Here is a 15,633-nt window from a genome sequence, read left to right as displayed (position 1 = left end):
TCCAAACTTGGTGAATCTCTTAAGGGCATTCTTGTAGCGGCGGATGATTCCATCCGTTGTGGTCACTGAACAAAAAAATAACCAATACAAACAAATAAATAAACTAGGGCTTTCAAAAGTATTAATTGTGATTAAATATTTTAATCAGTTGACAGTCCTAATTAATACAAATATTAAAGAGACACTTGCAGTCATCCTTGCAGTATTAGAAGTAGGTTTAATCTCAGCTAATGTTCGATTAAGATGCCAGACATCCCACTCTGCGATTTCTCGGCATCCGGGAAACGCTATCGAAATGCGGGAGGTTCTGGGACAAGTGGTATGCCTGAGAAGCTTCTGTAAAATGGTGAGTAACACGTGTCTTCTGGGAGATGTTTGAGGTGGCGGAGCGGAAATGTGAGTTTTGGGAATTCCTGGCAATTGTCTGTCATTGTTACACATATGTAATAGCAAATGCGATTAATCGTGTCAGCTTCTTTTCAGGCAACAGCAGATATGAAAGAATTATACTTAACCTGCTGGTTCACTGTGCATTCTCCTTTCAGTTGACAAGAACCAGCACAGTAAGCTGTGTCCTTTCATATCTGACAGCCTAAATCAAACATAACCAGCCTGGGTGGAGGATGCACACTGAATCAGCGTGGAAATTACTGTCTGTTCTTGTCTGCTTTAAAGGCTAAATATAGGATTATTTATTATGAAACATTTTGTTTTCATTTACCCATCCTCATTTCATTCAAAATCTGTATGAATTTCTTTTTTCTGTGAAACACAAAAGAAGATATTTTGAGAAATGTTTCAGTGTTGTTTTTGTTTTTAGTCCATATGGAAGTTAATGGCAGCCAAAACTCTTTGTTTACAAACATTTCTCAAAATATCTTATATCCAGAAAAAAAGAAAGTCACACAGGTTTAGAACATCATGAATGAGAGAAAATTATGACAGAATATAAATGTTGGCTTAAACTATCCCTTTAACTAAGTTCATGGTAGCAGCTGCTTTTCATTCAAATATAAAACATGAAAGACAAGTTCAGTAATGGGCAACTTTAATGTAAGAAACCATCTCATTATGAATCAAAGCCTGTGCTTGCTTCTTGAACGGCTGTGAGTCAGTGTATTTTTTTTACTTTTTCTTCTCCTTCTTTTTCTTCTTCTGCTGCTCCTCTTCTGAGGATGATGAGGAGCTGAAGTCTGAGGATGAAGAGGAGGGGGATGGAGACATTGAAGGTGAAGATGAAGAAGGAATGTGAGCAGTCTTTCTGAAACCTGTAGGGAAAAAGGGGAATGGGGCAAGTGGACAAGCAGAATAATGTATAAATAAACAAAGCCCCAAAATCTAAAAAGTTACATTTCTCAATGTAGGCCCAATTGTGGGTTCTATCTGAAAGCAGAGAACTGTATCACAGAAGAACACACATAACAGGATTTGTTTTATTGGATAACTTCTACGATGATTAAAGGAACTTTCTGTAAAGTCTTGTTTTTGAAACCAGAGCAAAGAGCTATTGGAAGTGCTTGTCATTGGATATAATCCAGTGCTCGAAGTGGGGCGGTACTCACCGGTACGCAGTACCGGCACTTCTGCATTTTACTCCAAAGCGTACCTGCACGTTTTCTTGCGTACCGCTACTTCTCGCATGTAGCCGGTACTCTACCACTGACAAAAAAAGCGTCAGTGTCACGGCCATTTCACATATATACTCCGTTTGCAATGCGTATGCGGTGCTTATTTTTTCCCGCACCCATATTAACAGGTTAGACTAGAGCTTTCACACTGCACGCGGATGCGGTCCGGCAATGCGTTCCAGGAGCGGTGCGTATACAGCAGTCCAACGATCGTTTCCACACCGAGTCTATTTTCGCTGTGCTGCACGCGCTGAATTAAAGTGACAGCGCGTGGTTCGTGGTCAAAATTAACACAGAATATGACATTATATATAATTTGTATTATTTAAAATTACCTTTAACATTTAAAAACAGACGTTTTCAAATTCCAAAGCTTGCAGAAGGTTCCTAATGGCAATACTGACTTAGGCTACAGCTTTCCTGGTAGCCTTGAGTGAATTAACTTGTCTAAGAAAATGATTCATAAAACGTATAAATATCTGTTGAGCCTATGTTTACTTTCGTCATTGACACAGACGAAAATGAAAAGACTAAGTTCAGCTTTAGGAGGGGAAGAAATAGTCCAGGATAAGAAGACTGAGAGAAAAAGAAATATGAAGATGAGGAGAGAGCAGGTATTGACAAATAATCTAATGACAAGGTTTTAAAGATAGCCTATTTCTTATAATTTTTTGGCCTTCAAAAGTCCTAAATTGCACATATGTAGATCAGAGAAATCCAAATTTTCTCGGGGGAACATGCCCCCGAACCCCCCTAACTACGGGGGTCTTGAGTCTGGTTGTACGGGGCACAGGAAATTGTTAATCCGGCCCTGGGTGAAGGCGGTGAGAGTAAGGCAAGAGAGTACCGGCACCTTTTTCCCCCCACTTCAAGCACTGATATAATCAAATCAAATTTATTTGTATAGCACTTTTCATAATACAAATCGTTTTAAAGCAGCTTTACAAAAGTCACAAAGTGCCTATGAAAATGTCTATAATATAGTATTAATGCTTTACATTTACATTACAATTACAATGGTTTTGATCCTTCTGTAATAATGTGATAAATAATTTATATACTGCATTTAATAAACATGACTACTGCTGCACGGCCCTTTGCACTTACAATTAAACAGCTACACTTTCGTTCTGTGTGCTGTGACGACAGTTGATAATGGTTCTATCACAGTGTCTCTGTCCTTTCACAAACATTTAAAACTCCATGAATAATGGTAATTGTGTTCCTAAAATACCTGACTTTCCAGTAGATGCAGGTGCACTGGGGGTGGTCCAGGTGCTCCCTTAATTTGTGAAAGCAGGAATTCCTTGTCGTTTTTTAGCTCACTGTTGGCCTCTTCCAGGTATTTAATACGGTCCTCGAGGTGTTCAATCTTCTGTCGATCCATCTTGGTCTGTTCTTTAGTTTGGCCAACTCCAACATTCCTGTTGCTGACACTGCACATTTTTTTTAAATAAACAAATGTTTTTGTATATATATTCTCCCATCCCAAGAATGTTCCTTGCTCAGAGCCCAGCAATGTTGTCAATCATTAAGTTGTAAATAACATGTAATTTTTAAACAGAACGATCCTTCCACTTAATAAGACCTCAGTGTATCAGCTAAAATTGTGAGGATTATTTTGATGCTGCTTGACTTTTCAACGAAAACTACATTTCTCCAGTTGTATTGCACTGAAGAAAGCAAGTCACCGACACATTGGATCGCCTGGGGTGAGTCATTTATCAGCAAATTTTATTTTTTAGGTTTTTCCTTTAAAAGCATATGTCCTGGTGTTCTTAAAACAGAGCGCATCAATTTAAATGCATGTTGCAAAATAAAAGCCAAGTACTTGGCTATATATATATATAATCCATGATGCAATAACAACAAAAACATAAATAATATGTATTATTATTATTAGACAGAATTTTGAGAAAAAAAACTAAATTAAACATGTTTACTTTGGTATGGAGAACTGTGTAAAATTACTTGTATTTGGACTGGTTGCAATTTTAATATTGGGACAACACTATTATGCTACAATTACCAAAAAATACAATATCAACAAATTAATAAAAATAGGAAATATGATGTGCCACAATCAGCCAAATACAGATTGAACACATGCTGGCAATCTGCTGACAAAGTGGCTAGAACACTAAGCTACAGGTTTTAATTAAGCACTGGTTGTTAAAGTATTAACACAACAATGACTTACATAATTTCCTCGGGGAATGTTTGACTGTCTTCTTTCTCTTTGGCCCAACAGGGACCTCATCCACATCTTGTTGTAGGCCCTCATTCGCAATCGCATCATCCACAACTTGTACTTCTTCTTTACCTTCCTTGGCCTCCATCACTCCACCATGTGCTCTTTTGCTGAAACGAGTTTTCATCTAAATAAAAAATAAAATGTAAAAACAAATAACAAAGTGTAATTGTCAAAACATTTGGTAACTAAATAGAATTTTATGAAGTTTAGTGACAACATGTTACAATGTTTACATTGTACAATGACTGGTATAGGATACAGTTTTTATTATTGCTTGACAAAAATTTCAAGATTTCAATTCCATTCTTGTGATTTGATTCCGATTTTGATTCAATATTGACTAATTTGGATACATGTTTATTTTAAATTTTATTTAAAAAAATAATCTCACCTAATGCTGTAAACATAGAGGGCCCAATCTGCTGGTATTATTAAAAATAACATTAAATTAAATATAATGCAGTTTTTGTTATAATAACAATTATTTAATGACATAAGTAAAAATATAATAAATATGTAATATAGTGCTCAGCAAAATCTCCTCTCTAGCTATTTTTTCTATTCAATTAACATGCTATGGTCGTTAAATGGCTTTCCTGAGGTAAATGTAACGTTATGTGACATAATTGTTCTCCTGCTGTTATATTGACCTCTTTCCGTGGTTGAAAAACACTAATTGGTCGATATTATGTATACTTTCGGTAAGTTGTACTGCATCTTTAAATAAAAAAGTAACAGGTGATCGGATCACGTGCACTTGAACTGAGGCGCTCAGCGATCTGTCACGTCACATTTACAAGCGCCAAACGTATTTTTGTCTGAATTTCGTAATAAAATTGACGGAATCTAAGAGCTGAGAATTAGTTTAATATTAAAAGTACCTCTTTGCTCCACAATTTTTCTGTACGTGAGAAAATGGATGTGTGGCGTGAGAGCGTGTGAAAAGTGTCAATTGCGTGAGTCTCACGCTCAATGCGTGAGAGTTGGCAGCCCTGTGTCTGTCTGTAAATACATAAACAATTTAATTAAATGAAATTGCTATCTTATTTGAAACTAGACATTATTATTATCAATGTTGAAAACAGTTGTGTACAATTTATATATATATATATATATATATATACAGTGCAATGCATAAGTTAATACACTCATGCTAAAGTTGACTAAAAAGAGGAATAAAAAATCATATTTTGGAAATTGAACTTAATGCCTTAATTAAAAAAATTAGGAAAAATCCAACCTTTTAGGACACCAATTTTCTTTGTGAATGAATAATGTATCGTAAATAAATAAATGTTCTTCCTTAAAATACATGGTGCATAAGTGTGTACACCCCTATGTTAAATTCCCATAGAGGCAGGCAGATTTTTATTTTTAAGTATTTTTTTTAAATTAATTTTTAGGATACTATGCATCCTGATAAAGTTCCCTTGGCCTTTGGAATTAAAATAGCCCCACATCATCACATAGCCTTCACCATACCTAGAGATTGGCATGGGGTACTTTCCATAAGATCATCTCTCAATGCAAATCAAACTAGCTTTTAGGCTAACTGAAATAAAATCATGCCAATCTCTAGGTGTGGTGAAGGCTATGTGATGATGTGGGGCTATTTTAATTCCAAAGGCCAAGGGAACTTTATCAGGATGCATAGTATCCTAAAAATTAATTTAAAAAAAATACTTAAAAATAAAAATCTGCCTGCCTCTATGGGAATTTAACATAGGGGTGTACACACTTATGCACCATGTATTTTAAGGAAGAACATTTATTTATTTACGATACATTATTCATTCACAAAGAAAATTGGTGTCCTAAAAGGTTGGATTTTTCCTAATTTTTTAAATTAAGGCATTAAGTTCAATTTCCAAAATATGATTTTTTATTCCTCTTTTTAGTCAACTTTAGCATGGGTGTATTAACTTATGCATTGCACTGTACATACAGTATATATATATATTATTATTATTATTATTATATTTTGCACAATTGAAGTGGACCTGTCTGGATGAAGTCCACCTGTATTGTATGGCCCGGAAGTCTGAAATTAGCATTATTATGTGAAATGTTTACAATATGTTTTATCCGTATGATATTTGATATTTTCATGTGTTATACTTTTTTGCATTTTGCCTTCTTTTTCTGTAGGGTCTGTAAGCATCACAAAAGTTCCCCACTCTCTGTGCGCAATGGCTCAATATTCACCAATTCTCACACCCCTTTGGTGAAATGGCTTGAGTTTATGTACAGGTACAGTATTTATTTATTTGACAAGTAAAGTGCACAAAAATAATAAATACTGTAAATGTGTCAGAATTATCCAACAAGAATATTTTTCATCTGTAATCCTTGGAGATAATGACACCAAAAAAAAACAAAAAAAACAAACAAAAAAACATATATATATATATATATATATAAAAACCATGTAAAACCTAAGCTTATTATAAACTTAAAATGTAACATTTAAAATTTAAAATATTACAGTTTTTACGGCTTAAATACAAATACATTAAAGATTTGTAGTGTGTGAATTATACTTGTGTATTTATCAACATCAACTCAGCCCTGCATATTGCAATACACAGACTCCATTTTCAGAATTCACCAGAAAAAATGTTGTTGATGTGCCAAACAGTGGAAGAAAAGTTTTTACACCAATGTCATATTATACTATTTGAATCAAAATAAAGAGGGGGCTAGTTTTGTTTCGCAAAGGGTTGTTTGCTTTTACCCAGTTCAGTGACAGGAAATTATGCAGGCCAGACCATCAATGCAAAAACAGTAACATTTTAAGTGACTCTAATTAGGTGTTTTAATATTTGTTCCTTCCCTACAGGTTTGCACAAGGTTTGCAGTTGAAGCAGCTTGCCATGATCACTGACGGTATAGCAGCAAGCTCAAAGACACTGACAAGAATGACAAAAGTACTCAGAAAGGTTGTTGCATTACTTATTAGTTGTAAAAAAAGTAAAATGTGAAAAAAATTTATTTCAGTGTTTGATAAGTCCAAACCCACTGTAGACAACTGGATTCAGCATTGCTACATACTTATTTGGTGCACTCAACTTTATAAAATTCCATACTAAGACATTGTAACAAGTCAACTTGTGATGTGTTATTTCTATATTTGAAGGTGTGCATTGCTGCCCTCAAGAGACTGAGGATCAGAGGAATGAGAATTGGTGGTCAACATCGATTTGTTGTTATCGACGAGAGCAAATTTGCTCACAAACGAAAGGTAGGCTGTTTATTTGTATGCAGCCCTTAAACTTTACTTGACATGTATCAGCTTTGTCATGTTAGTGCAGTGCCAGTCTGAGATTATGTAAAGAGAGATGACGGGATATTTTACTGTAAACAACTGACTTAAGCTGCTTTAGATGAAATCAACTGAAGAGAAAAGAAGACATTAAATCTGCGAAGATCTCAGCAGAGGAGGATTAAACAACTCCACAAACAGCATTACCAGCTTCACTTATTACTAACCAGACTGACTTTATTTCTGTCATAATCAGAAGGTCTTTTTGAGAATTAACGGAGGTTTAGATGTTGATGGTTTGTTTATTGTGTAGTTACCATGATGGTGATGAGTGTTGGCTTTAGCTGTGCTCTTGCCCTTGACATTTGAACATTAGTTTTTCTCTGGCTGCTTTACCTGTGTGTTTATAAGGCACAACAGCTATAGCAAAAAAGCTGAGAGAAAAGTGATCTGGCGTTTATGGCTCTGTATTGATGATGTCATCAATAGAGTTTACAAGGCTGTACCTCATTTTATTCACATGTTAATCTGTTCTCAAGCAATCATGTGGGTCATTTCATATGATTGATTATTAATCATACACATATGATATCAAAAAGCATTGTTATAATTTGAACAGTTGAATAATATATAATGCATAGAAAGTTTTAAAATGCCATGCTATTTTCTCACACACAGACATCAACAATCGGCGTATGAATCTCAACAATGGTGACATTCAAATGAAAAGCTTCATGTTGCAATGTATGCTGGGTACCACCATAGTACATAATTCCCAGAATGCATTGCTGCATGCATAAATTATGTAGCTGAATTGTATTATTTTCTTTTATTTTTACCATGTGCTTTTTTTTTTGTTGTTGTTTTTTGATGTGACTTTTTAGTAGCTTGATTTGTGATGTTTAGAGTTTATCTGTTTATCAGAATATTTTGTTTGTCACCATTGTTGAGGTTCATATGCTGACTCTTGACATATGTGTGTGTTCCTGTAAATTTAAAAGTTTTGTGATTCGTAAATATGTAAAACACAAATGATCTGATCTCATGACATCACGTTGTAGTATCATATGACTCTTACAACCAATTCTTCATAATCAGAGAACAGACTTTAGTCAACATCAGTAAATCACCCACTAGACATTGATACCCCATCATCAAAACACAACCATTAATACCAGAGTATATTGTTTCTTGGCTTTTATTGCCATAACAAGTTTGTCTTATAAAGACATGTTAAAGAAATAAAGAGTCAAGAGCCCAACTAAAGAAAGCACTAATCACGATTATGGTAACTTCAAATGAAATATTGTCAATACATCATCAACATCTAAACCCCCGTTATTTCTCATTAAGTCTGTCTTCAAATAAAGTCAGTCTTCTTTTCTCTTCAGTTGATTTCCTCTAAAGCTGTGGCTTAAGTCAGTTGTTTACAGTAAAATCTCACTGTCAAATTTACTGAACAAAAAAGTACAATTCTGTGCTTTGCTTTGTGTGATTGTATGTGTTTTTGCACATAATGCTATAGTGGAGATATGTTGTTAGTGTTTAATGTTCTGTTGGGATTTAAAGGGTTTTTGTTAAGTTTTGTGTGTCACCATTGTGTTGAAGAGTAGAGCCTGAGCTTCAGTCCAGGATGAGCAGAAAAACACTGATGTTATGCTGCATGTTGACTGTGTAGTTGCTGATGCATTGATGATGTTTTTAAGTTTTTCAACTTGTTCATGTGTGATGATGATCACTAGTAGGATTTAGTTAAATTGATGTTTCTAGTTAACTCATAGTCTTTTTCTTAGTGGATTCAAATGAAATAATCTCACAGTATAAATATTTAATGGCAATTGACCAATCAATTTCCTCAAATGAAATGAGTTATCAGGTTTTTATTCAGTACATTATTAATAACAGTAACATACTGTAAAGATTACAGTAAATAACTGTAAATTCACAGCTGCTCTTGTTTTGATGCTTTTACAGGTGTGCTGTATAATTTTACAGTATAATTGTAGTTTATGATTTACAGTACTCTTGTTAAATTTACAGGCTTACTGGCAACCAAAATTGCCAGTAAGTTGCTGTAAATTCTACAGTAAATTTTTTAGTGTACAAAAGACAAAAAGGTCGGAGGAAAATAACTCGAAAATGAAGTGTTACTATCAGACAAGTAATAAAACCCGCGTTAATATTAGAAAAGTTTTGTAGCGCTGGAGAGACGTTAGAGAGCGGGAATGCCTGGAAACAGGCGCCAAGGCTGATCCTGTATGTTTACAGTATATGGCTGCTGTGTATGTCCTTATAAGACAAAACTCATCAGTCTTCTGTGTTGAGATTGCAATGCAAAAATGTGTATATCTTATTTAGTTTGAAAACATACAATATATTAAGAAATAAATATACCCTTCATTTAAAATCAGACAATAAGTCTGTAAACAAAATATATTGAAATCAGGTTAGGATGGCATTCCGCTAATCTACAGTATGTTCCATTAAAAAGAAATACAATCCAAAATATTTTTTATGTTGTACTATATGAAAGCTTTTGTACAGAAAAATATGAAAGTGAAACAATATTTTGTTGTAAGGAAATTAAATTATGAAAATGGAAACATTTAAGAAATAAAAATGCATTTGCACCTGTTGGGCAATTATTTGTTATCAAGCCAGGTAAGAAGGATCAGTCTATTAACTGTCCAAGAGGACTGGATTCCAATGATTGAAAAAAAAAAAAAAGAAGAATACAGCACAACCCTTATTAAAGAATTTATCTTGTTTTATTTCTTTTTTTAGTACCATCGTGGCCGATGTGGCAACACTTGGCGGCATAAACGCCAGTGGGTCTTCGGGATGCTAGAGGTTGATGGTCTTTCCAGAAGACCCATTCTGAGACTCGTCAAGGACCGCTCAAGGCAAACACTTATAAGCCAAATTCAACGACATATCAGACCTAGAACATCAATCCTTACGGATGAATGGCGTGCCTACAACAGACAGCTTTCCCAGTACGGATATCGTCAGTATTCTGTCTGCCATAAAAGACACTTTGTTGATCCAGGGACTGGTGCTCATACTCAGCATATTGAGTGTGCATGGCAGAATTACAAGTTGGAAATATGGCGTCGTAGAGGAAATCGTACTCCTGAGTCATTGAAAACTCACCTCAAAATGATAGAGTGGCACCACTGGTTAGGGGTACGCCATTATGATGGTGTCTTAGGTAGACTTATTCATGATGTAAAAAAGCATGTCAAGACAATATAAATGTGTGCGATGCTGTAATTAACTGTTTTTGCAGTGATATGGACCAAATGCTGCATTGCTTAACCCCCACCATTGCACTGTTTTAATTCAATTTTGGGTGAATCGTTCTCCAAATGCAATAAAATATAATTTTATCAATTTTAATTAATATTATTATTGGATGATTGATTTAATTTCTCTAACACCTATTCATCTTCTTTAAGACATTTGAAATTGTCTATTATCTAAAAAAAAAACATTATGAAATGAAAAATATTCATGACGCTGTTATAAAACTGTTTGACAGATTATTAACACTTAATGACATTTTAATGACAAATTCAATTTGTACCACTGAAGAAAAAAAAAATTGGTCATAAATTCATGACACAATTATAATGCCGGCCTCATGACAGTTTAATGTACTGTTAACCCATAAAGCTAAGTAGTTTCTTAAATTTGATAATTAATCTGCTATGTCATATTTTCTAACAGATTTATGACAGGTTATGTTTTCTTGGTAATGTCAAGGTGTCATGACAAAGACACTGACAGGTTATGATGTATTGGTTTATGTCAAGGTGTCATAACAAAGACATTTCAAACAATGTCATCTTTGCATTAAAAATGTCATAATTGAGCGAATGACACTTAATGACAGTTGTCATAAACATGCATAAAAACTCCTTCATATTCATGACGTGTGTCATGGCATGATTATGAAGGTGTCATGTTAGTCTTATGCACACCCCTTCAAGTAAAGTGTTACCCTTTTTTTTTTACAGTAACGCAAATAGTTACTTTCCCTGGTAACGAGTTACTTTTATTTTATAGTAATTCAGTTACTAACTCAGTTACTTTTTGGAACAAGTAGTGAGTAACTATAACTAATTACTTTTTTAAAGTAACGTTCCCAACACTGGTGATGTTCAGGGTGTGTGTGACGTTCAGGGTGTGTGATGTTCACGGTGTGTGTGACGTTCAGGGTGTGTGTGATGTTCAGGGTGTGTGTGATGTTCAGGGTGTGTGTGACGTTCAGGGTGTGTGTGATGTTCAGGGTGTGTGTGACGTTCAGGGTGTGTGATGTTCACGGTGTGTGTGACGTTCAGGGTGTGTGTGACGTTCAGGGTGTGTGTGATGTTCAGAGTGTGTGTGACGTTCAGGGTGTGTGTGACGTTCACGGTGTGTGTGTGACGTTCAGGGTGTGTGTGATGTTCAGGGTGTGTGTGATGTTCACGGTGTGTGTGATGTTCAGGGTGTGTGTGATGTTCACGGTGTGTGTGATGTTCAGGGTGTGTGTGATGTTCACGGTGTGTGTGACGTTCAGGGTGTGTGTGACGTTCAGGGTGTGTGTGACGTTCAGGGTGTGTGATGTTCATGGTGTGTGTGACGTTCAGGGTGTGTGTGATGTTCAGGGTGTGTGTGATGTTCAGGGTGTGTGTGATGTTCAGGGTGTGTGTGACGTTCAGGGTGTGTGTGACGTTCACGGTGTGTGTGTGACGTTCAGGGTGTGTGTGATGTTCAGGGTGTGTGTGATGTTCACGGTGTGTGTGATGTTCAGGGTGTGTGTGATGTTCAGGGTGTGTGTGATGTGTGTGTGACGTCAGGGTGTGTGTGATGTTCAGGGTGTGTGTGATGTTCACGGTGTGTGTGATGTTCAGGGTGTGTGTGATGTTCACGGTGTGTGTGATGTTCAGGGTGTGTGTGATGTTCAGGGTGTGTGTGACGTTCAGGGTGTGTGTGACGTTCAGGGTGTGTGTGATGTGTGTGTGACGTCAGGGTGTGTGTGATGTTCAGGGTGTGTGTGATGTGTGTGTGACGTCAGGGTGTGTGTGATGTTCACGGTGTGTGTGAGGTTCACGGTGTGTGTGATGTTCAGGGTGTGTGTGATGTTCACGGTGTGTGTAACGTTCAGGGTGTGTGTGATGTTCAGGGTGTGTGTGACGTTCACGGTGTGTGCGACGTTCAGGGTGTGTGTGACGTCAGGGTGTGTGTGATGTTCAGGGTGTGTGTGACGTTCAGGGTGTGTGTGATGTTCAGGGTGTGTGTGATGTTCAGGGTGTGTGTGACGTCAGGGTGTGTGTGATGTTCAGGGTGTGTGTGACGTTCAGAGTGTGTGTGACGTTCAGAGTGTGTGTGATGTTCACGGTGTGTGTGATGTTCAGGGTGTGTGTGATGTTCAGGGTGTGTGTGACGTTCAGGGTGTGTGTGATGTTCACGGTGTGTGTGTGACGTTCAGGGTGTGTGTGATGTTCACGGTGTGTGTGATGTTCAGGGTGTGTGTGATGTTCAGGGTGTGTGTGATGTGTGTGTGACGTCAGGGTGTGTGTGATGTTCAGGGTGTGTGTGATGTTCACGGTGTGTGTGATGTTCAGGGTGTGTGTGATGTTCACGGTATGTGTGATGTTCAGGGTGTGTGTGATGTTCAGGGTGTGTGTGACGTTCAGGGTGTGTGTGACGTTCAGGGTGTGTGTGATGTGTGTGTGACGTCAGGGTGTGTGTGATGTTCAGGGTGTGTGTGATGTGTGTGTGACGTCAGGGTGTGTGTGATGTTCACGGTGTGTGTGAGGTTCACGGTGTGTGTGATGTTCAGGGTGTGTGTGATGTTCACGGTGTGTGTAACGTTCAGGGTGTGTGTGATGTTCAGGGTGTGTGTGACGTTCACGGTGTGTGCGACGTTCAGGGTGTGTGTGACGTCAGGGTGTGTGTGATGTTCAGGGTGTGTGTGACGTTCAGGGTGTGTGTGATGTTCAGGGTGTGTGTGACGTCAGGGTGTGTGTGATGTTCAGGGTGTGTGTGACGTTCAGAGTGTGTGTGACGTTCAGAGTGTGTGTGATGTTCACGGTGTGTGTGATGTTCAGGGTGTGTGTGACGTTCACGGTGTGTGTGACGTTCAGGGTGTGTGTGACGTTCAGAGTGTGTGTGATGTGTGTGTGATGTCAGGGTGTGTGTGACGTTCAGGGTGTGTGTGATGTCAGGGTGTGTGTGATGTGTGTGTGATGTCAGGGTGTGTGTGACGTTCAAGGTGTGTGTGACGTTCAGAGTGTGTGTGATGTGTGTGTGATGTCAGGGTGTGTGTGACGTTCAAGGTGTGTGTGACGTTCAGAGTGTGTGTGATGTGTGTGTGATGTTCAGGGTGTGTGTGATGTCAGGGTGTGTGTGATGTTCAGGGTGTGTGTGATGTTCAGGGTGTGTGTGATGTCAGGGTGTGTGTGATGTTCAGGGTGTGTGTGATGTTCAGGGTGTGTGTGATGTTCAGGGTGTGTGTGATGTTCAGGGTGTTATGTGGGAGTGTTCTAATCTGTTTCGTTGCAGTTTCCCTGGTAGCTCACCTGCAATCAATGGGTTAATTGGTGCCACCTGAAGGGAGCCACTTAAAGTCTTGGACACATGCTCTCTCTCTCTCTCTCTCTCTCTCTCTCTCTCTCTCTCTCTCTCTCTCTCTCTCTCTCTCTCTCTCTCTCTCTCTCTCTCTCTCTCTCTCTCTCTCTCTCTCTCTCTCTCGTCTTGCAGCCAGCACTGCAGCAGTACTGTTTAATACTAAATAAACTTTATTTTGATTGGCAGATTTCTGTTTTGTGTCCTTTATGTTGCATCCCTAGAGCCAGGGTTGTAACATAATGGGGGCCCGTCCAATTTGGTTGGTAAAAAGCATTTGTTTCTTTTAATATTTTGAGTATTTTTGAGTATATGCATGAGTTTTCCCGGTTAGGAAGGGTGAGAGTTCCAGCTGGGTTGATTATTCGATCCTTCCATCGGTTCACTCTTTTGTTATTTTTCCTTTTTTGTTTTCGAGGTTATTCTGGGTGGAGACTTGTTCTCTGTCGGGGGTAAGCATTTCAGAACTGTGACCTTTGATTAAATGGTTCACAGTTGCTGAGTTTTTGCTTTTAAAGTCGCCTCGTGCCCGGTACACCTCAGAAGATAGATAGGAGTTAGAAGTGTTAGGCAGGTATCCGGGTGTATCTCATGTGTTTTGTATCGTGTTTGAGCTCAGCAACCATGCTCACTTTTTGATGGAAGTGAAAGAGGAATACTTAAGTTAGGTGAGTTAAACATTTTTTTGAGGTACTGTAGTGTTTATTTGGTCCATGATCCTAACTTTAGTGTGTTAGCAGTGTTTGTGTGAAGTTCCTTTGTGGACTTTAGTGTAGACTAATGCCCAGTATTGCCTTTAGATATTCGTGTTTGCTTGGGTTGAGTAATCTTCTGTGGTTGGGTTAGTTCTACTTCTGTTTAAGGCTTTAAAAGCTTTGTTTGAGAGCATTTTTGCTGCTATTTGTCATTTTTGTAGCTGTGTGCTATTGGACCTGTTGTGTTGGCTGAACTTCTGTGTAGGAAGTAGTGTTACTACTTAAGTGTAGTTGGTGTTGAGTTTAGTAATGGCTTCTTTAGAAGACTTCCTAAAGGAACCTTCAGAAGAGTTACTTGAGTTTTTCACAAAGGATCAACTTTTGCAGTTGTCCTCTCATTATGATATTCCCATCACAAGTAGTGAGAAGCGACTGAAGGATAGTGTGAAGGAAATCATTAGAAGTGTTTTGATTGACAGTGGTATTTTGAAAGTTAAGCAGGTTTCCCCACAATCCATGACTGCTCCTTTGTCTGAAGCTGCAATTGAGCTTAGGCTCAGAGAGCTAGCTTTCCAGGAGAAACAGCTAGAGGTTGATACAAAATTAAGGGAGAAAGAAATGCTTCTTGCACATCAACGGTCTCTTAAAGAGTTGGAATTAAAAGCTGCAGCTTTAACTCCAAAAGGTGATGTTTCTCCATTTGATGTTGGTAGACATATTAAGTTAGTACCTCCTTTTTCTGAGAAAGATGTTGAGAGATATTTTTCTCATTTTGAACGGGTGGCAACCACATCAAAGTGGCCTAGAACTATGTGGACTTTGCTTTTACAAAGTATCTTGGTGGGTAAAGCTCAGGAAGCTTATTCCGCTCTAAGCCTTGAGAAGAGTGCTAATTATGATGAGGTTAAAGCAGCTATATTGAAGGCATATGAGCTGGTTCCTGAAGCTTACCGCCAGCGCTTTCGAGGTTGTACAAAACTTGCTCACGACACTTATGTTGAGTTTGCAAAACAGAAGGAGAATCTGTTTGATCGGTGGTGTACATCTCAGAAGGTGGAAAGTAAGGAACATCTTAGACAACTCATTTTGCTTGAGGAATTTAAAAACTGTCTGCCTGAGGTTGTTTCTGTTTATTTGAATGAGCAGAAGGCAGTGACTTTAGAACAAGCTGCAATCTTGGCA

General features: G+C 37.8%; 1 protein-coding gene across 1 annotated transcript; it reads left to right on the top strand.

Annotated features, from left to right (window-relative positions):
* Nucleotides 1–295: 295 nt before the first annotated feature.
* Nucleotides 296–10,881, top strand: LOC311075547 (uncharacterized protein; the record flags this gene model as incomplete). The annotated part of the gene is made up of 7 exons (XM_084103043.1): nt 296–346; nt 1,175–1,248; nt 6,031–6,132; nt 6,722–6,821; nt 7,019–7,123; nt 9,929–10,199; nt 10,874–10,881. The coding sequence occupies 7 exons, from the start codon at nt 296–298 to the stop codon at nt 10,879–10,881; spliced, it is 711 nt and encodes a 236-aa protein (XP_083959169.1).
* Between the last annotated feature and the right edge of the window lie 4,752 nt (nt 10,882–15,633).

The sequence above is a fragment of the Abramis brama genome (genome assembly GCF_963993115.1).
Source record: "Abramis brama genome assembly, chromosome: 24".
NCBI lineage: Eukaryota > Metazoa > Chordata > Actinopteri > Cypriniformes > Leuciscidae > Abramis > Abramis brama.
The sequence above is the reverse complement of the archived record's forward strand: the minus strand, read 5'-3'. Positions and strand labels throughout refer to the sequence as shown.